The sequence below is a fragment of the Barbus barbus genome (genome assembly GCF_936440315.1).
Source record: "Barbus barbus genome assembly, chromosome: 6".
NCBI lineage: Eukaryota > Metazoa > Chordata > Actinopteri > Cypriniformes > Cyprinidae > Barbus > Barbus barbus.
In genome coordinates this window covers 29,372,691-29,394,315 of record NC_136734.1, presented here as the reverse complement: position 1 = coordinate 29,394,315, position 21,625 = coordinate 29,372,691, and the positions used below count along the sequence as shown (strand labels likewise).

Genomic DNA, 21,625 nt, shown 5'->3' with positions numbered 1-21,625 from the left:
ATTACTATACATGCTTATCTTTCTACAGTAAACACATATTAAATTGAGCTGGGGAAGTTTCCGAAATTTGGTTGATTACCTATATGCATTTTTTTAATGAGCCCCAAAACAACAAGAGCAACAAAGGAGCGTTTATAGACATTCATTTCAATTCCAAACCAAACAGTATATCTCATTTTTTTCCTCCGAGCAGCCTTATTCAGCGGTGACCAAAATTATTACAACACTAGTATTTTCAACAGCTAAAAAATTATTTTAAGGCAATCTTTTTCTGTAGTATGTCAGTAGGAAATATCAGTTTACATTTCCACAGAACAAACTGAGACAGACTAAATCCAGAAGAACTGTGGCAACGTCTCCAAGATGCTTCAAGAAACCTACCTGCAAAGCTACAGTACTGTTAAAAGTTTTAGGCACTTGTGTAAAAATGCTGTAAAATGGGGATGCTGTCAAAAATAATGTCATAAATAGATTGTCTTAATCAATTAACTTTTATTAACCAAATAAAATCATATCATATTATATTATATTAGCAAAGTTTACATGTGGTTAATTTTTTACTGTAAATGACCTCATATGGGGTGCAAAAATAACCAATGTGATGAGGCTGCTGCTAATAATAATAATTATTATTATTATTAACACATATTTATTTAAATAATAATAACATATATTTATTTGTCATATGGTCTAATTTGGGTATTCGTTATTATTATTATTATCATCATCATCATCAGTATTGTTATTATTATGAAAACCCCATCAAGAATACTCTCTCGCGTTCTGAGGGCTTTCATGACTCCTCCTGCTGTCCGTAGTGAGACCGAAGGGGGCGGGACCGGCATGGCGGCCAAGGTGAGTTCAAATGATAGTGTGTATTGTTAATACTAATACTATGTGCATTCTGTATCACACATCTTGACAACTATCATTTTTCATGATGCAGCTGTTAATCAGAGCGTAAGCACGGTGCTTGTTAAACCTTAGCGAAGAACATCCTGCTCTTAAACTCACTGGCTGTGGCTTAAAAACATAAACTGCTGCCTAGACATCACTCTGAGGCACCTGTCTCTAGTCAGGCAACTTTCTCTCTGTCACTCTGAAGACTCGAGACACTAGGATTAAGATTATTTCACGCAGTAAAGCGTCTTCTCTCGCTTCAGTCCATTACACTAATACAGATAATGTGCTTAAGGCAAGATCAAGGAGCTGAAACGGAGAAACCACTCAGTCAGACCAAAGCTTATAGTTATTATTATTATTATTCAATAAAGTACACAACACATGCAAAAAAAGTTTTGTTCATGAACCATGGCAGTACCATTTAAATACTATGGTCTATGAATATGCAGTCATTTAATACCATAATATTATGGTCAACAACTTGTGGTGTTGATCCTCAGATTCTGAAGTATGCAGTGCTTCCTGCTGCTGCTGTTGCAGTGGGTTTGGGCTCATTCAGGATTTATTCCATAAATGAGAAAATAAATGAGGAGCTAATATCTCCAAGAGAGGTAAGAAAAATCATGTATATACCATATTATAAGTACTGTTTTTGCGGTATGTATGTTATGTGCAAATTGTTAAATTTCCTGTATGCATGGAATAGCTGAGTGACCTACTACATTTTTCAAAATGTATGAACAATGTACCATACAATTGTTGGAAATGTTAGTAGGAAGTGCAAGTTTGCACTTTAGACAACTTCTGTACACTTCCATTCAAATGTGTAGGGTCAGAAAGACAGTAAAGACTTAATAATTCTAAATAAATGCTGTTCTTTTGAATTTTTATTCATCACAAGGATACTGAAAAAATGTATCACGGCCTCTACCAAAAATAAAGCAGCTCAGCTGTTTTCAACATTGATCGAACTGAAATCAGCAAATCAGTGTAGTAGAATGATTTCTGAAGGATCATGTGACACTGAAGACTGGAGTAATGATGCTGAAAATTCAGTTTTGCCATCACAGGAATTAATTATATTTCAAAATATGTTAAAATAGAAAACACTGATTTTCCAACATGTTTTTTTTCCAACAAAAATCAACTGTGTTTACTGTATTCTGTATTTTTTTAAAGTTGTACCCACCCTAAATATTTGAATGAAAAGTAATACCCATGTTAAATATATCACCATGACCTCTCTCTTTTTTTTCTGTCTCTGTCCAGTTGTCTATCTACTCCCCAGATGGCCCTGCTGTGCAGTTCACGGAGGAACAGCCTGGTGTAGTGCAGACGGGGCTGGGGGCCATGAGGGTGGGCCTGCAGCCGTACGTCAGAGCGGTGCAGGTGAGCTCTGTCACACTGTCATAATGACTTAATTTGTCATTGTTAGTAGTGTGAGTTTATGAAAGATTATCTGTTCTTATTTTTACAGAACACCTTCACTTCAGTCAAAGTTGGAGTGATATCTGTTTACCACGCAGGGCAAGGTGAGCCTGACGTTTGCGAATGAGCGAGCAAGTGAGATAGAACCTGACCTTCAACTCTTGGCCTTCTCTGGTTTTAGATACGTATCACTTCCTTCGAGATCCACCTTCTGGCTTCCTGCCTAGAGTGGGTGTCATCGGTGTGTCTGGATTGGGTGGCCTGATACTGGCACGCAAGGGTAAGCTAAGTATGCGGTTACTTCGTGTTGTTTTACTGTTTAAAAATAGAGCTGTGTATCGAGTTTCATACTTTTTAGGCACTGACCGAATTGCCTCAATACCATTCAGTATCAAAAAATGTCTTGTCGTTCGATATACCAAATTTTGACACCTAAGGGTTTAATTAGGCTTTGGCGAGACATCAAGGTAAAACACTAGTTTACGGGGCTTACACCATCATACGTGAGGCTATACCTTTGCACTAGAGCATTTTTGTTTTAAAATGAAAACAGTCCATACTGGGGTTTCCACTGCGGCATTGAATATTTTTGACCGATACCTAGCCCTAGTTTAAGTGAATAGTAAGCAGCATCTGTGTGAATGTGTGCTTTTGCGCAGGCTCTCGTTTAAAGAAGATTTTCATTCCTCTTGGTCTGGCTACTGCTGGTACTGCAGTATGTTACCCCACACAGACTGTTGGAGTCCTGAAGGTACATTCTCTCTTGCACCCAAAAAAAAACAACAACTTACACAATGTTAATTTTTCACCAAAAGCTAGAAAATCATTGCTTAAATACTTTCAAATATATAAATTTCCCCTAATTTTTGCTCTCTTTTTTTCCATAGATTACTGGTAAAAAGGTGTATACTGTCAGTTCATCTGTTGCGTCAATGTTTAAATCCAAACCAAAGGAAGATGTCATCATGCCTGTTTTTAGTGCGGAGGTAATCTACAAAGTTGCATATTAAAACCATGTTGGTTTTTAAGTGTCTGCTAAAAGAATCAAAGTAAATGCAAATGTAAAGTCCACTTGTAGAGTTATATTTTTAAAACATTTTGATGTGCTGCAATGTAATTTAGATTTTTTTATGTTTAATATATTTACAGTCTGCTGCCGTTGTAACACGCTCAGATACAGAATCACCTGCTAAAGCACTTTCTGAACTCCCGCCCGAGTCTGAGCCGGCCGCTGCTGTTCCAGATGAGGATGTCACACCAGTAACACAAGTTGTCTCATCAGTGGATTTAGCCCCAGTAGCAGATGTGTCAGGAGATTCTGTAGAACCTCCTTCAGTTGTTGATGTAGCATCTGGAATCGCTGCCCCACCCTCTGAATCTGAATCTCCCGCTGCACCTGTTGTAGAAACTGCCCCTGAGCCTGTCCTAGATGCACAATCCACCCCTGTTCCCGAGCCAGCACCTTCTGCTGGAGTAGATATTACTCCTGTTGTGGAGTCTGATCCTGAAATTGTCCCAGAAGCTGCCTCTGCTGCTTCAGAACTTGATGTCCCTGCACCTACAGTTGTTATAGAGGAGGCCACGCCCTCAACTACACCTACTGTAGAAACCACACCCCCTGAAGATGCCAACCCAACCACAGCAGACGAGGAACCTGCTTCTGTTGCCCCACCCCCTGCTGAAGAAGCCATTCCTCTGACACCTCCCCCAGCTGAGGAGACCCCGCCTTCACCTGAACCTCCTGTAGATGAGCCAGCCACAGGTGAGGAAACATTTAGTTATGAAGCAAGTCGTTTTGATTTAGCATTTTCCCCTCCAACTAGTCTAATGCAGCTATCCTAGACAATTCCTGTGGATCAATTTCTTTTTTTATACTACCTGACAAAGACCGAAATGTTTAATTTAAGAGGAAAAGATGCACATTAAGTGCGTCATTTATGCTTTAGATATTTTATTTGATATTTTAATCACACAGAATGATGGGAAATATTGCTTCATGTTTTTGAAAGAAGTATCTTATGCTCACTGAGGCAGCATTTATTTGATCATAAATAGTCTGAAATGTTAAATTTTATTACAATTTAAAATAACTTTCTATTTTAATATATTTTTAAAATATTCCTGATTGCAAAGCTGAATTTTCAGCATCATTACATCAGTCTTCAAAGTCACATGATCCTTCAGAAGTCATTCTAATGCTGATTTGGTGCTCAAGAAATATTTCGTTATTACTTAAAACAACAGGATTTATTTATTTCGAATAGAAATCTTTTCTAAGATTATAAATGTCTTTACTGATTTTCTGCTTCACTTTTGATCAATTTAATGCATCCTTGCTAAATAAAAGTATTAATTTCTTAAAAAAAAGTACTGATACCAAACCTTTGTTCATGTGGATCTTCATGTTTATGTTGCAAAAACAAGAATTCTTACATGACTTGACAGCATAAGCACTTTGCTTCTCCACATACTGAAGTCCACCGTCCGTCTGTTTCCATTCTAGTGAAGTCACGTTGTGTTCCTGACCCTTCTCTGCTTGACCACGGCCAGTCGAATCCAGAAGACGCAGACATGTACAGCACACGGAGCTGAATGAGTGACAGAGAAACTGCGCATATGGTGAGATGTTTTAATGTGCCATGATTCCAGCAGCATTTGATCGTTTTCAGATTAGGATATTTATGTTTTACCAGTGATGTGGAGGAAGGTAATGTCACGTTTCTTTCTTTCTGTGCTGCCTCACACATGTGAGAGTGTTTTTACCTCAGCAGGGATATCAAACACACACAAAGCCACATTTCTGTGTTAACACCTAATCTACATTTTGTTGACGCTATGGAGGAAAGCCCAGGGTAACAGTACTTTAATAAAAAGCCTGTGGTCCCTTAGTTTAATCTCCAGATTTATTTCTGACCTCAATTCCTGTAGCAACAGGAATTTTGTGCTCATTTTATACTGTGAAAAAAATGACATCTAAAACTGGACCACACACAAAAAACCTCTTTATATGATCAAAAACATTTGATGTATACATGTATTTTCTAAAATACATTTTACAGGGGTTAGGAGTAAATATAACAAGCCTTATCTATTTGTTTGTAATTGAAATAAACCCCCTAAAATAATCTCAGAATTTCTGATAACAGCTGTTAAATCTTGACCCATTTCAAAATATTAGTTGACGCTGCATCTTTAGTTTCAAAATATTTCAAACACGAAAAGCAGTGGTAACTGCTTTTCAGTTGTGGGATTGTCCAGCACCATTTTGGACAGTATTTCTCAAAGGGCTAGGGCTGGGTATCGTTCAAAAATTTTCGATACCGATACCTTGAGTTCGATACCGGTTCCTGAACGATACTTTTTTCGATACCAGTTTTATGAAATCAGTTTTAATAAGATTACATTATCGCAAAAAACTATTTATTTTAGCTTGTTGATATTTATACAGACTCAAAGCCTCATCTCTTGAGCCACTGCACAAAGGAACAAAATATATCCAACACAATAAATAATTTTAATAAAGTTCAAATAGTTTTCAGTTTACACATCTGTTAGGCTACGTTTACATTAGTGTGTGTTCATTTTAAAACACAAAACTCAGACAGAATCATAATTTCTAGGTTGTTAAAGACTTCAAGAAATTTTAAATCTTCATCCACTTTCAAAAGTGGGTGTTTTATTTTCTTTCACCATATGTTTTATTGTTATTAAATTCTGGTGTAGTATGTCTAATTATTTGAATGCATAAAAACAACTTAGTTTATTTAAATTTATTCTTAAAATAGCCTTATGAAATGCTTTATTTTTCCTATAGTATATTTTTCCTATAATGCTATAGTGTTCTATATCTGGTTTTCAAATGAAGGCATAAAACATTAATTTAATTTCTCTTTAAATTATTGAAAATCAAAGTTTATTTATTTTGGCAAACAAAGGGGGGTTACTATTAAAATTAAAACATGGAATAACTGTTGTGTGATCATTACTAAAAAAAAAAAAAAAGTTTTAATAATTTTAATAGTAGCAGTGCTGTCTGCTGAACAATATTAATATATTTCTGCCGCAGTGTCTTCCAAGTTAAACTGAACTTTTATTTTGACGGGTTGTCTGTAATACCTTTACAGTTCTGTGTGTATATGATATGACGCTAGTTTTACTCGAATCAAACGGTAAAATGCTCAAGAAGTGACTCTCAGAGCAGGTCTGGAGATGTTGTTCATGTGTTTATGTCCTCATTTAGAGAGGCAGCAGACGCTGAAATGACCGCGAGCGTCATGCGAGCTTCAGTCTGTGTATAATAAACAAACCGCGCGATTTAAAGAGCGGACTGCACCGTGCGCTTTCGAAACGCTTTTGCGGAAGTCAAACACTGATCAATCAGCGCCCTGCCGCTTCTAGTCAAACACACCTGTTGCTGCAGGCTTATTGGCTCACTGACGGTGATGAGATTAACCCCTTAGGTATCGAAATTTGGTACCGAACGACAAGACGTTTTTCGATACTCGGTGGTATCGAGGCAATTCGGTCGGTGCCTAAAAAGTATCGAACTCGATACCCAGCCCTACAAAGGGCACTAACGTGTTTTTGTCAAAAGGTTTAATTTATGCTTTCTTTACATAAATCTTTATTGCCTGTGCAATAGAAAAGCATAAGATAAAAATAAAGGTATTTAAAAAAAAAATGTTTTTGGGCTTGAGTTTATTTTTCTAAAATGTTTTCTGAAATTACAAACACAAAACACCTTTCCGCCCCATTTACACAAAATCAGTTTTCTAGTCCCCTAAAACAACTGAACTCAAATCGGAACACACTGATAGCCATCATATGATTGCACAGGACATTTTTCTTTGCATGATTATCTATTGCATGACGTGTGGCGTCTCATTGAGTGCCATCAGGCTGGCAGATGTCTGCTGTCCTGTAGAGTTTGGAGCAGATCATTTCTACCCTGCGTTCTCCGAGCAGACAGAGATCAACAATACACACCACGCGCTCCGACTCCAGCTGAGGGGCAGAACGCATCAACGACCCTGCAGAAAAACACACACACTTTAGTGCTACAATATGTCACAGTGACTCACAGGTTTTTCAGCAGAGATGGAGAATGTGAACTGAACAGAGTTGAACACACACCTGGTGCGGGGCAGCTACCATCTGGCTGAACACACAGTTGTCCTGTTGATATGCAGGACAGCAGGGAGTTGTCATGCTGAGTGTGCGGCACTCCAGCAGCTCTGGGGTCATCAGGGAAGACGACAGGCACAAACTGAACATCTACTGCTGCTCTTTGATTCAGCCCTGAGAGAAGAGAAGTCCAGTTATTACCTGAAGCTATAGCTCCAGTCCACAACACGGTGAGCTGCAGGTGCTGCTCTTACCCAGAATCGTGAGTGTGAAGTAGCCGGTGCAGGCCATAGGTGTGTGCGTGTGTGTCTGTGAGGTGAGATCGGGCATCCATCTGGCTGGGCTCAGATTCAGGTGATGTAGTAGAACTTCTCTGTTGTCAAAGTGGAATTTTTCAGGAATGCTTTCCTGATCGAGTCTACCACAGCAAAAGTGATCGGTCACTTGCTGTTTCACTAAAGGCCAGACTCTGCTCTCCCATAATGCAGTGGGGTGGCCTGCTCGCTGTATGTCTGGGACTCGGGATGTCTGGTCAATCTCTTTAGAAAACAATACAGTTCAAAAGTTTGAGATCAATAAAATTGATCGGTTTTTAAGGTCTTTTATGCTCACCAAGACTGCTGTTATCAGTTCAATTTTAAAGAACTCTCTTTTGGTTAATTTATTTTAAAATATAATTTACGTTTTATATATTTGTGTCAGTGATGTTTAGAGGGTACAACACCTTTTCCTACAGCTGGCTTTCTAACTGATGCATGTTCGTCTTCCACCTCAGATTCCTCTGACTCCAACTCCACTTCATCCTGTCGCTCTTCTTCCTCCTCTTCATGAGAAGAAAGGCCCACCTGCCTGAGGGACCAATCAGAAGGGAGATTTAAAGAAATCTTCTACCAAGCAGTCAGTTATTGCAGGAAATATTTCTGACTTCATAGTACCAAAGTTAAAAAAGGCAAATTTAAAATTTACATTATGCATTTATTTACAATGGAAATCTATAGGGCAAAGCACTGCAATTTAAATAAATGTACATTATTACAGAAATTTAAATAAATGAATATTAAATGTACAATTTTCAAGTTTGAATATACATCAAATTAAATTTCAGTCAGTCTGACCTATTTTAATCTCAGCTGGGTAGAACCTCAAAATACAACAGGCAGGTTTTCAGATTAAATACACAATATTTTAAAGGAGAAAAATACAGATGTTCTGTTATTGCTAGTTTGCTGAATTACACAAAAATATCTGAAATTCTGTCTAATCTAGGCTGAAGAGAGACGTGCTTAGATTACCTGTTGGACTGCATTTTGGATCTGGTGAAATACTGCCGATGAACTCCTCTGAATAAAGAGGGAAAAATATTTGTGGAACACAAATAAAATCAAGAAGACTTTATAAAAAATATTTACATAAATTAGGCAATATTCATTCAACCGGTTTCCACATCTGCCAATGGTAAGTAAACCAGTCATAAATGCCTTGCATGTCAAGAAACAGTATTTTGCACTGTTTTATTTTCCTTAAATATTTAAGCCGCTGTTCAAATGTTTGAGGTCATTTATAACCAAAACATTCCAATTTCAAATAAATGCTGTTTTTTCCACTTTTCTATTAAGCAAAGAATCCTGAAAAAAATTATCATGGTTGCATCAACAAACTTTTCAACACTGATAATAAAAAAGCACCAAATTCACATATAATAATGATTTCTGAAGCATCATGTGACACTGAAGACTGGAGTAATGATGATGAAATTTCAGCTTTGCAATCACAGGAATGAAATACATTTTAAAATATATTCAAACAGAGAGAAAGTTATTTCAAATTGTAATATCACAATATTATTGCTTTTACTGTATCTGATAAGACTTTTCTATTAAAAACATTTAAAAAACCTTTAAATGGTAGTTTATAATGAACAATATCCTCATGGATTTAATACAATATGGCGACTGGTGAAGAACACCTTACCTTGAGCCTGTCTGCACTCTCCTGCGTTTGGGTGAGATGGTAATATCAGAATCAGGTGAGGTCGAATCCATTTCTCTCTGTGTCAGAGTTATCTCATCCACAGTGGAGGGAGAAGCGGCAGCTCCAGCATCAGTGACTCCTCGTATGGAGACACCCTCCTGCTGTAATGACATGTCATTATTTTTGTCTGCACATTTTCTTAAAATGCAAAGGGAAAAGACAGACTGTCCTAATGGTGGTTGTTTCGTGATTGAGTTGTACAGGCCTGTTGTTCACTGTGTGGTGGCCATGTGTGGTACTGCACAGCAGCCACATAACCCTGTACAGCCACTCTCCTGTGCTCTCTGTACTGTAGACTCTCCAGCTCCCCCTTCAGATCAGCCACTGCTGTAATTGGCTCATCTGCAACACACAGGAATTCATGTGTTTAATTGAATCATGAAAATTCTGTCATTTACTCACCCTCATGTTGTTCCAAACCTGTATGAATTTTTGTCTTCACAAAAAACATGATATTTTGAAGAATGTAGTTAACTAAACCGTTGCTGGTAGCCATTGACTTCCATAGTATTTTTTTTGTACTGTGGAAATCAGTGGCTACCAGCAACTGTATGGTTATCAACATTCTTCAAATTATCTTCTCTTATGCTCCACTAAATAAAGAAATTCAAGTTTGGATACAACTTGAGGATTAATAAACACTGACAGAATTTTCATTTTTGGGTGAACTATCCCTTTAACATTTAACAACTCTGTAGTCTATTGAACACTGAAAATCAAAAAATCAAAAACACACGACTGCAATTATCTCAGTCGCAATACTGTTTAAATTTAGAAAGGCTAAATCTCACTGGTCATGTTGCTGTTGGTGGTTGGTGCAGGAGGGTAGCAGTAATGTCCTCCAACCGCAGTCCTCCGCAGCATGACACTGTCCTTCAGTGTCTTAGTCCACTGAATGAATGCTTTAACTTTTGGCTCATTGACATAGGGCTGCTTTTTATGACAGCCTGTTAAAGCACACACACAGACAAATAAATAAAGCTGAGCTGACTGTGATTATCTGTGACCTCATTAGCTGATTGATTGCTCTGGCTGAAATCTACCTGTGATGAAGAGCTGTGTTTCTGTGCTACTGGTCAGACACACAGAACAGCCCGTCTTACACACTCTCATCTGAGTGCACACCAGATACGTCACTGCAGAGCAAGAGAGAAGTCATAAATAAGGTTATTTAGCATAAGAGAAATTCAATGTATGTGTTCATGGACCGATGGTTTACTTGGGCAGATATTGTTGAAGATCTCTGGCTGGGATGAAGAGAAGATCTCCAGAATAAATGGTGAGTCTGTTGTCCCATCCACTGCATGTACCCAACGATACGCCCAGAACTTTTCAGGTCCTGACACACACATACAAACACACACATACAAACACACACAGACACACGTTTGTTTTTGTGAAAAGTGGGGACATTCCATAGGTGTAATGGTTTTTATACTGTACAAACTGTATGTGCTATTGCCCAACACCTAAACTTAGCCCTCACAGGAGACAATGCATTTCAACTTTCCCCCCAAAAAACTCACTCTGTATGATTTACAAGCGTTTTGAAAAGTGGGGACATGGGTCAATGTCCTGAAAAGTCACCTTCACCTTTTAATACCCGTGTCATTATACAAATTGATGTCCTCATTTGTCACAAAAACGCACACACACACAAGCAGATGTAACAGTGGTTTGACCAATTCCCAACCCTAAGTATGAAAAGTAATAATGTAGCTTATATTAGCAAGCACAATTACTGACAAGCAGCTGTTTAATAAGACTATACCTGTCTTCTCCTTGCTCCTAATTCGCTCAACCCGGCCCACGTATGTCACTAGACCAATGATGTCACAAGCTTGGTTATTATTCATCGAGTCCACCTCTGACCTGATCACAGGGAGAGGTTTAGAAAACTGTTGATTGGCTTCATGACAAATTTACATGTATTGTAAATAAGACAAATCAATAACATAAAGGTATTAAAAACATCAATAAAACATTATTGGATACAATTTTTAACTATGGTTTGTTTGCATTTTTGCATTTGACGCACACTGATTTGTGCTACCATTCAAACGGTTGGTATAAGTAATTTTGTTTTTGTAAAAAACGTTTTAAGCACTCTTATGCTCACCAAGTTTGCATTTATTTGATCAACCATACTGTGAAACAGCAATATTGTAAAATATTATTACAATTTAACTGCTTTCTTTTTTTGACATATGTGACCCTGGACCACAAAACCAGTCATAAGGGTCAATTTTTCGAAATTGAGATTTATACATCATCTCAAAGCTGGTTGAGATACAACTATTTGAAACTCTGGAATCTGAGAGTGTAAAAAAATCTAAATATTGAGAAAATCACCTTTAAAGTTGTCCAAATGAAGTTCTTAGCAATGCATATTACTAATCAGAAGTTAAGTTTTGATATATTTACAGTAGAAAATTTACTAAATATCTTCATGGAACTTGATCTTTAATTAATATCCTAATGATTTTTGGCATAAAAGAAAAATCAATCATTTTGACTCATGTAGTGTATTTTTGGCTATTGCTACAAATATACCCCAGCGACTTAAGACTGGTTTTGTGGTCCAGGGTCACATATTATAATATGTCTAATTTATTCCAGTGATGGCAAAGTTGAATTTTCAGCAGTCACAACTCCAGTTTTCTGTGTCGTGTGATCTTTCAGAAATCAATCTAATATGCTGATTTGTTCAGAATACTTTGATGAATAGAAAATACAAAAGAACAGCATTTATCTGAAACAGAAATCTTTTGTAATATTATCCGGTTTTTAATATCACTTTATGAACAATTTAATGTATGTTTGCTGAAAAAAAGTTGATTTTAAATAAATTGAGATTTTAAATAAATCTGTGTACCTTGTGGCAAAGTTGTATGGGACATCAGGCAGATCCCACTGAGGCTGAACACTTTTTGGAGGAATCACTGTCACTACAGAGGCAGGACTTCGAGGATTCAGGCTGATCTCTACAACCCACAGAACATCCACAAACAGCTGAAATAAAACTTTTTCAAGAAATGGCCCAATACTGAACCTGTATAAAACAAACCTAGGTGAAAATGCAGCATAAGAAAGCTAGCAACTAAAAAGCTCTGGAGTCATACCAGTGGAGTGGAAAGTCATAAGAGAGAGTGTGCGGATGTGTGGTCTAGACCGGTTCTGATAACTGTGTTTCAATGAGTACTGCTGCAGATATAGAACCGAGCCGACCGTCAGTCTGTTGAACCATTCAGGACAAAGATCATTCCATACAACCATGGACATGACGCCACTCTGATCAGCCACCTCACAGTACACCTGAAAGAGAGGAAGAGGGAGGAAGAGAAAGAAAGATCATAGCCCCAAAAATTTGCAGCGCAGAAGAACTGGCAGGCAAAAAGAATCTTACATTGACTCACCTGAAACGGGAAGTCAACGTTTTGTCCTGGTTTGCCATAGTACCGTATCCTGGACCTGTGCAGAATTCGGACCAGCAGTGGGAGAGGCCGTCTGGAGCTGTGGAAGAACGCTTCCAGATCTGCCAGAAGTGTGATTCTAGACACTGACACACAGAAATACAACAACAATAACAACATATAATAAAAGATCACACTCCTATTACACAACAAATTACGTGCAGCTGCGTTAAAATTAAACTTAATGTAAATTGTCTTATACCACATTGTCATTTCTTTTACACAAATTATTTGTTGACTGCATTTATTAAACTCAATTATTTAACCTTTAGAAAATAGTTTTTTATATTGAAAAAGCATTCAAATACAAGTATTTAATTTTATTTAAAACAATTATAAGTTTATTAATAACCACAAGCCAACATTTTGGTGCTAAAATAACTAGCTTCAGAAAGCATTAAATATAAGCGTCTACTACGTTAATAATTCAAATAATTTTTGTAAAAATAAAATGTCAAAATATAGGTGAAATGTTCCATCGTCATTCAGTCTAACAGATATGTTATTCATATAAAGATTTTAAAGGCATTCTGACCTGTATATATTAAAATATATAAAAGAATATGTGATCATTCCAAATTTGATTAAATAAATAAAAACAAAAAACTCTTGCTGACAGGTTTTAAGAATAGTGGCAAAGATAGGTAAAGAATTAAAATGAGTTAATAGAGTCTTAATCGTCTTTAAAGTTTTGAAAAGAAGATGACCTTATAATGTAAATGGTCTCAATTCTTTTACACAAATTTGTGTCGACTTTTATTCAACTCAAATTATTTAGCCCTTTGAAAACACTATAGTTTTAAATATTTAAAAAGCATTCACTTACAAGTATTTCATTTCATTTAAAACAATTATAAGATTATTAATAACTACAAGCCAACATTTTGGTGCTAAACTAACTAGCTAAGTGTCTACTTTAATGCTTCAAATAACTTTTGTCATAATAAAATGTCACAATATGGGTGAAATGTTCCATCGTCATTTAGTGTAACAGATATATTCAAGTAAAAAATTAAACAATATACTTATTCTGACCTCCACAAATTAAACTTTGTACATACCAAATAAAAAAACTCTTGCTGACAAATGGGCAAAACCTAGTGGTTTTAAGGACAGTGGCAAAGATTTTAGGGGCTGCACTGTGAACCTTAAACAGTCTTTAATGTTTTGAAAAGAACATGATCTCATACCATCAATGACCACGTCTGGCGGTGGGCTATAAGGAACCCAAACGCTTCCATGAGGATCATCGTTTATCCACAGCGGTAAATAATATTTTCTGCTCAGCTGCAGGGGTCCATCGGACCGGGTCACATGGTCCTGACACCACTCCGGGATACTCCCCACGTCTGTAATGGACAGAAACCTCTCCGGAAGCTCCACGACGCTGTGGATGCTGTCTATCCGGATGTAACTGTGACTCAGCCTCGTCTCGTCGTGGACCATCGACAGCTGGGACGCCAGGACCCCGGCCCCGCAGCGCAGCGAGCCCGTCCTCACCCACCGGCTCAGACTGTCCGCCAGCTGACACTTTATCCTCCACCGGCCGTCCGTGACCGTCAGGTCGTAGCTGTAGCTCTCAGCGGCGGGATGCTGTGCGCTCAGGTAGCGGTCCAGAGCGATGACAGCCAGGCACAGCGGGCGGGTGAGGGTCAGGGAGAGAGTGTGCGCGGACCGCAGCTGCTCAAACACCGCCTGGAGAGCAGAACCGGACCCGCTGTCACTGCGATCCGCCGGGCCTGCCATCACGGAAATCACAGACGTCCTGATCCAGACTCAAACCCGTTAACTCTACATTTAACGACGTATATAAAAGCGACTGTTTATAGGAGACAGATACTCACTTAACTTATATGAAATATATAGGGTTTTATTCATTTGTATTTTGAAATAATATACGTGTTTGCGATTTTATTGCTCTTGAAGTCAGCTCAAACCTCACAGAATGTAAACAAACTCCAAGCGCGCGGTGAGTTCGTGTTTCTTCTTCCCGAGTAACTGAACACTAAACGTTAACCACAGGGCCACCTACAGGCACGGAGGACACAGCAGCGCCACCTACTGACAACAGAGTTCTGCCTTTGATCCCATGTCACGGAGTTACGTTTGAACGGCAGGATGCATTTTTATGGTCATAAAGCATATTACGATAAAAAGATATCTTTAAATCTATATTGCTGGAGTAACACAATTTCAGAAATCTGAAGCTGGCTTTTCCTCATCCGATATATTGTATATTTATAATATGCATTTTATAGCTACTGTACTTTATAACCACATATGGGACCCTGGACCACAAAACCAGTCATAAGGGTCTATTTTTCGAAATTAATATTTACAAATCAACTGAAAAAATAATCTTTCCATTGATGTATGGTTTGTTAGGATAGGACAATATTTGGCTGAGGTACAATTATTTGAAAATCTGGAATCTGAGGGTGCAAAAAAATCTAAATATTGAGAAAATTGCCTTTTAAAGTTGTCTAAATGAAGTCATTAGCAATGCATAGTACTAATCAAGTTTTGATATATTTATGGTAATGTACAAATATCTTTATGGAACATGATCTTAATATCCTAATGATTTTTGGCATTAAAGAAAAATGAATAATTTTGAACCATACAATGTATTTTTGGCTATTGCTACAAATATACCCCAGCGACTTAAGACTGGTTTTGTGGTCCAGGGTCACATTTGATCTACATTGAAAACGGCAGGCCTTGATGAAAATGTTTTTATGGTCTCAAATTACGACTTCTAAATTCTTGGAGTAACAATTTCAGAAGAAACAAGAAACTGGGGGCAAAATGCAATTTAAAGCAAAATGCGGCTTTTCCTCATCCGATATATATTCATAATATGCATTTTATAACTAATGTACTTTATAACCACACATATGTTATTAGTAAATGAATGGTGTACACATTCAAGGTACATTTGATTTAATGTGCATTTATTTCCCAAATGAATCTTAACTTTGACAGAAGTCAATATGAGCTCCATTTCCACATACAATGGCCTACAAAAACTGGTTGGCACAAAAATGTAGTGCTTTAGGAAAAATGACATCAAAGTGGCCAGAAAGAACAGTGTATGTGTGCTATTAAATCTTAGTAAATTTAAAGTAACTATTTCTGGTCAAATTTGATTTAAACTGCTGTAAAACAAAAGGTGAGACACCACAGCTGGTTCTTCATATATGGGTCAAATTTGAGAAGGAATGCATAAAATGTATATGAAATAACTAATGTTTACATGAAATATAACAAATATTTATATAGAAGTAATACATAATTTTAAATGTGTATTATTTTTATATAAAAAGTTATATTTTACGTAACAAATGTTTGTTTAAAAAAAAATACTGTGTATTGAAAAGTAATTAAGTCGGTATAACATCCAAACGGTTTCAGAATGTAAACTTTTTTATTAATTTTTTTTAAAACAATATTAACAATATGTTAAAGCTTGTTGTGATGGTATATGTACACAGAAGAATAAAAGGGGGAAAAACAGGCCATACATTGACTGTGCAACATCAGCTCGCTAAACTGACAAACAGAAAGCTTTACGTCCCCCCAAAGTAAGACACTTCAATAATTAATCTGTTACAAAATACCTCTGTTTTTACTTTTTTTTTTACACTGTATATAAATTTATTTCAATCTATTTGACATCTTATAAAATAAACAACTATATTACAATATCTTCCATGTATTTTCTGCAGAGTATCAGCAGAGATGGCTGTTTATGCCAGGTGTCATTTTCCGTCTCCTCCCCTCACCTGGTAGAATATAAATGCATTGACGATGTCACCTGTTCAGGTAACACGTACACTCACAACACACACACTCACGAATCCATGAGGCCTAAAACCTCATCAGAACAGACACTTTTGGGGAGGAATTCAGGTCAGAGAGAGAGAGAGAGATAGAGAGAGAGCACAAAGCAAAAGACATAAAGAAGGGAAAACGAATAAAGTGCAGTTTCCACAACCAGAGCATAGTTTCAAAGAGAAAGAGAACAAAGATGAGAGAGTGATTACAGTTTTCATCTACCACTCACAACCTAAATCAACGAACACAAATACATTTGCAAAACAATCAAACCTTTATCTCAAGAAACATTTGAGTCTTAATGTTCGAACCTGGCAGGCAAAATATTTCATGAAAACACCACAACTGGGCAATAAATGAAGGATGAAACGGCTCATTTTGTTCGGGCGACAATGTACACTCTATATGGCCATCACCGTGGCAACTGGCATGAGTCATAACCTTCGGGTTTAATTGTCCTAAAATTAATGTTTTCTAGCTCCTCCGTCTGGTTTGTTGCTGGTCCTAGATGGTTGGAACAGCTAATGACCAGCAACCATATTGGGATGGACCTCAAATTTACGGTTCAATCTGACTCAAAATGCAGTTTCTCTCACGTCTAGAGACATAAAGAGCATTTGTGAGATCCAAAGATAATCTCAGAGCAGCAGAAGGTGATAAATGGGAGGCACTGATGTACTCTGAAACACACCAACATCTTCCTCGTGTTTTCTAGTGTGACTCCAGGGAGGCAGAACGAAACGCTGAGAAGTGGTTCAGGTGGGCAGGTTTGGGACCTAAATGAGTTTGTGGGAAAGGGGGATTTGATATTGTAAGGTTTGTAAATGTAAAAATCTCTGGAGAGCTTCCTTTGAGTGTAGTTTTTCGTATCTGAAACATTTTATTTGATCTAAATATTAACAAGCTAGACACCTGCGTGGAGATGTCACACCTGAGAGAGTCGGGGAGTTTCACAATTTCTATACATGACTGAAGGAATGTCAAGGAGATTTCGTACAAAAATACTTTCGGTTTTCATTCAGACAGCACATTGGCTTTTACTAATATGAAGCGTTTCTTGCTAATACAAGAAAAAAATACTTGACGAAAAACAGAAATCTCTTCGATAAGTATAAATTACACACATTCTTGTTTTTCGATTTACATTGCACAACATACAGAAGGGCATATGATCTTAGACAGAATTTTCTTTGTTTTAAAAGAATAAACTAATCAGCACCAGCCTTTATATGTGCTATGCGTGACAGGATGGAGGAAAGTGCAAGCTTGAAGTTCCAGCAAAGAAAAAAAAATGTAAATGATTTTCTGATTGTCATTAGTTTTTTTTAACTTTTTGCATGTCTGTGAGTTTTCAGAACATCTAAACATTTTTTGCCCTTTGCCTGACACGTGTTGATGCGTATCTATACATCAACTCCCCAAAAATAATACAAAAAAAAAATGTAATGGCGAAAAATAAAATAAGTATTTTTGAGTTGTATGTGTCAAACACTTTGCCCAAGCGACAGGCAGATGAGAACATTTCCATTTCTGCAGCCCTGACATTATGATTGTCTTCAATCATTGAACCTGCATTACCGCCTTATTTTACATCTTCATTTTTGCAGTTTAACTGCTGCAGCACTTGCGCTCCACCACCATAAAACAATCACCAAGTCCCTCTACTACGAAGCATAAATTAAACAGAGCTTCATCCCTGTGTAATACTGCAACTAAATATTAAAGCGCATCTGTCGTGCTCATAATGACATCAAATCAATGTAGATTTATGTGTGGACAGGCAGGCCACATGCACGTCTGAACTGTTATTAAATATTTGAAATATACAACGTGATTCAAGCTTCTTTACGTTAGCGTTAACACAACTACAGGAGGGGGCCGAACCTGCTCTGCACATGGTAACAGGAAGCCAAATGTTTTTTAAATATATTTGGGTCTTCGCTGAATTATGCCCAGCTCCTACCATCTGCACACACAGGAAATTTGATGTGTGAAATCAGTTCATGACCATGTATTTTTATTCTTGTTGGTGGGGTGATTTCTCTATTAGTTAGTATTTTAGTAGCAGTTGAGGACAGAACACACGCAGCAGCGTTTACGCTCTGTCAAGGCATTAGTTGATTTTGCCTTATTTGTGTAAGTTTGTGTGTTGAAAAGTCCAGAGAACTGTAACATTAAAGTACCAAAAACCCTCCACGGCTTTCTGTCCTTTACGTATCGATCAAAGCGCTTGCTTGACTGCTCTGTGACCCCTGTCTCCATGATGGGTCACGTGCTTGCGGGCTCCTCCTGCGTATCCCAGCATCCTCTGCGTGCAGTCCAGGCCAGGCAGAATCCTTGGGCCTTGTGGCGTTATCACCATCATTTGCTGTCATGGGAACTTTGAGGGACTTTGGCTTTCTCGATTTTGGTTTGGCTCGGGAACGAGCCTTCCCCTGAGCCGAGAGAGTCCCTTCCCATCATGCCTTTCAGAGCAAAACGCTCAACACGCTTTCCCGGCAACCTCTTGGCTTTTCCCAGGTGGCGGGGCTACCGTGGGAGCATGTTTCTGTAGTCCGACAGGTTGCCGGACTGTGAGTGATGATGCTGCTGCTGTTGTTGCTGCTGCTGCTGTTGTTGTGGCTGTACGTATCCCACAGTGCTTTGCTGTGGAACACTAGGGGTGTGGAATAAGGCCTGAGTGGGAGCACTGTGAATCAGACCCTGAGGCTGCATCTTCAAGAGAGAAAGAGAAAGATTCCCATGTTTTTGAGGCATTCATATGAATCAGACAACATGATTCAAGACAATATGATTCGGAACTGTAAATATGAATCACAATATTGTTTACCTGAAAGAACTGCTGAGGTTGTTGTAGTGGTAAACTGTGTGGGACAGCCGACAGGTGAGGCGTGTAGGTGGGCGTGGCCTGATGGGTGATGAAACTATTATGGGGGATCATGATTGGAGAGGTGAAGACGGGGGAAGGGACAAGCACAGCGTTACAGTTCACCTGCTGCACAGGGAAGGAAGGAGCCATCATCTGCTGCTCCAGAGGATATCTGTAACACAAACATTGTTGGTGAATTTTCGAAATAGTATGCTAGCATACTACTCATACTACTTCTGTTATGACACAAATAGCAAAAGTAGTATGCTCTTCCAAATTTAGCCTACCATTCGGTCTATGACTTCACGTTCATTTTGAATGGGGCCGTCATGCTCACACACACTCACTTGGTTTGTTGAATAGTTGAGCTGCATTGGGAAGACTGGCCCCCCCCATTGCTGTCTGGAACAAGCGTCTGCATTGGTTGGTTTAGTAGCATCCTACCAATCCAAAAACACCCCGTTTGATATTACTGATTAGATCAGGGAACATGTTTGTTAAAATCACACATTCTGTAATATTACCAAAATGAAGCTCCCCCACACTACCAGTCAGAAAACACCTCTTATTCTGTTGATCCCAGTAAAGTCATGGCTTAATTAGATTGTTACTACTCTATCATGGTTTTACTGTAATCTATTATTTCTTGAAAACAGCCAAATAATAGTTATTGTTTTGCTAAAATGGTTAAAATGTCATTAGAAACTGCTATTCCAATCAGAGAAAATGTATTAAAGGGATAGTTGACCCAAAAATAAAAGTTCTGTCATTAATTACTCACCCTCCAAACCTATAAGACCTTCGTTCATCTTTGGAACACAAATTAAGATATTTTTGATGAAATCCGTGAGCTTTCCCCGCATGGACAGCAATGCAACTGACACATTCAAGGGCCAGAAAGGTGGTAAGGACATCATTAAAACAGTCCATGTGACATCAGTGGTTCAACTGTAATGTTATGAAGCTATGCGAATACTTTTTGTGCGCAAAGACAATACAAATAATGACTTTATTTAACAACTTCTCTTCCGTTTCAGGTGAGTAATTAATGACAGAATTTTAATTTTTGGGAGTACTGTTTTGGGCTCCAAGCCTTTACTCTTTTCAACAGAGAATACCATCTCAACAGCTGTTTATAAGCACTGTTTATTCATACCACACATTTAATGCTTTAATTAATGAAATTAAATTTATGCCTTTTAAAAAAAGTGTATAGTTTACACAACCTTCTCTGGACTAACGTCATCCTGGATACCAATATTTTAACAATTCATGAATCACTTTCTGAGTTAGGATCTTGATTTTTCAAGAGTACTGAACCAAATTTTCACACTGAACATTTGTCTTGGTGTGAACAGGTCTTTGCAATGCTCTTGTGCCACAGTAAACTGTGTTTTTTTGTGTGTTTAAGGCGTGTTGTTACCGTAGCTGTCCGTCCTGGCTGTAGTCGGTGTGTGTGTGTCTTTGGCAGTGTGTGTCAGGTTGGGTTCGGTGTCCGTGGTTGGGTGAGAACATCATTGGGTTGGTATAGAAGGGTGTGGTGAGACTGGTGTGTGTCTGCATTGGAACACTGACGGCCTGCATGTGTCCAGTCTGAACCAGTCTCTGCTGGCCCTAAACGCACACAAAAAAAGACATCCATAATTGAATGAGTCTGTGAGTGAGTAATATTAATGTGTTTGTGTTCTGCGTAATGTGTACCTGAGCAGATAAGCTACTGGGCTGTTCTCGGAGTAGTGTGTGTGATGAATGTGAAACACAGTGTTGAGGTTTGGGCTGGGTGCTATGTTGGGATGGCCTGCCTGGACCCTGCTGCTGCAGACCAGAACTGGCAAATTCTCCCTGTATCGGCTGCTGGAGTAACATCTGCAAACACAGAGACCCAAACAGCTTTAGCTCTAAAAATAAAGTCAGACTCCAAAACAAACTTCCTCTCTGAATACAGTGGCTTTTTTCCACG

At 38.1% G+C, this 21,625-nt stretch overlaps 3 protein-coding genes across 8 annotated transcripts in view; 1 reads left to right on the top strand and 2 right to left on the bottom strand.

Annotated features, from left to right (window-relative positions):
• Positions 1-816: 816 nt before the first annotated feature.
• On the top strand, positions 817-9,354 carry LOC306871896 (uncharacterized protein). Of its 5 annotated transcripts, none has more exons than XR_013784381.1 (12): positions 817-855; positions 1,404-1,514; positions 2,173-2,292; positions 2,381-2,435; positions 2,513-2,611; positions 2,991-3,082; positions 3,219-3,317; positions 3,481-4,093; positions 4,835-4,950; positions 8,231-8,352; positions 8,722-8,910; positions 9,072-9,354. XR_013784381.1 is itself a non-coding variant. In XM_079420136.1 (10 exons), the coding sequence occupies exons 1-9, from the start codon at positions 844-846 to the stop codon at positions 4,921-4,923; spliced, it is 1,290 nt and encodes a 429-aa protein (XP_079276262.1). In that variant the 5' UTR covers positions 817-843; the 3' UTR covers positions 4,924-4,950; positions 8,231-9,354. The 5 variants fall into 5 exon arrangements, 1 of the variants encoding a protein (XP_079276262.1); XR_013784382.1 differs by having other exon boundaries at positions 8,231-8,404; positions 9,072-9,353; XR_013784383.1 differs by having other exon boundaries at positions 8,722-9,343.
• LOC306871888 (RPA-related protein RADX-like) lies at positions 5,318-14,818 on the bottom strand. 2 transcript variants are annotated; one of them, XM_079420122.1, is made up of 15 exons: positions 14,150-14,818; positions 12,903-13,045; positions 12,609-12,801; positions 12,362-12,470; positions 11,258-11,358; positions 10,706-10,825; positions 10,530-10,622; positions 10,278-10,433; positions 9,692-9,828; positions 9,427-9,587; positions 8,748-8,795; positions 8,180-8,304; positions 7,710-7,994; positions 7,465-7,629; positions 5,318-7,361 (listed from the first exon to the last, which is right to left on the bottom strand). In XM_079420122.1, exons 1-15 carry the CDS (start codon positions 14,703-14,705, stop codon positions 7,213-7,215), a joined length of 2,541 nt encoding a protein of 846 aa, XP_079276248.1. In that variant the 5' UTR covers positions 14,706-14,818; the 3' UTR covers positions 5,318-7,212. The 2 variants fall into 2 exon arrangements, with proteins under 2 accessions (XP_079276248.1, XP_079276249.1); XM_079420123.1 differs by having other exon boundaries at positions 9,427-9,584.
• Positions 14,819-16,363: 1,545 nt separating this feature from the next.
• The window catches only part of LOC306871889 (neuronal PAS domain-containing protein 2-like), a 54,576-nt gene continuing 49,314 nt past the window's right edge, over positions 16,364-21,625 (bottom strand). Inside the window, exons 18-22 of the mRNA XM_079420124.1 lie at positions 21,367-21,531; positions 21,089-21,279; positions 20,013-20,105; positions 19,627-19,837; positions 16,364-19,511 (exon numbers count right to left, since the gene is read on the bottom strand). Of these exons, the coding sequence (XP_079276250.1) occupies positions 19,326-19,511; positions 19,627-19,837; positions 20,013-20,105; positions 21,089-21,279; positions 21,367-21,531 (846 nt within the window). The 3' untranslated portion in view covers positions 16,364-19,325. The remainder of the gene's footprint in view (positions 19,512-19,626; positions 19,838-20,012; positions 20,106-21,088; positions 21,280-21,366; positions 21,532-21,625) is intronic.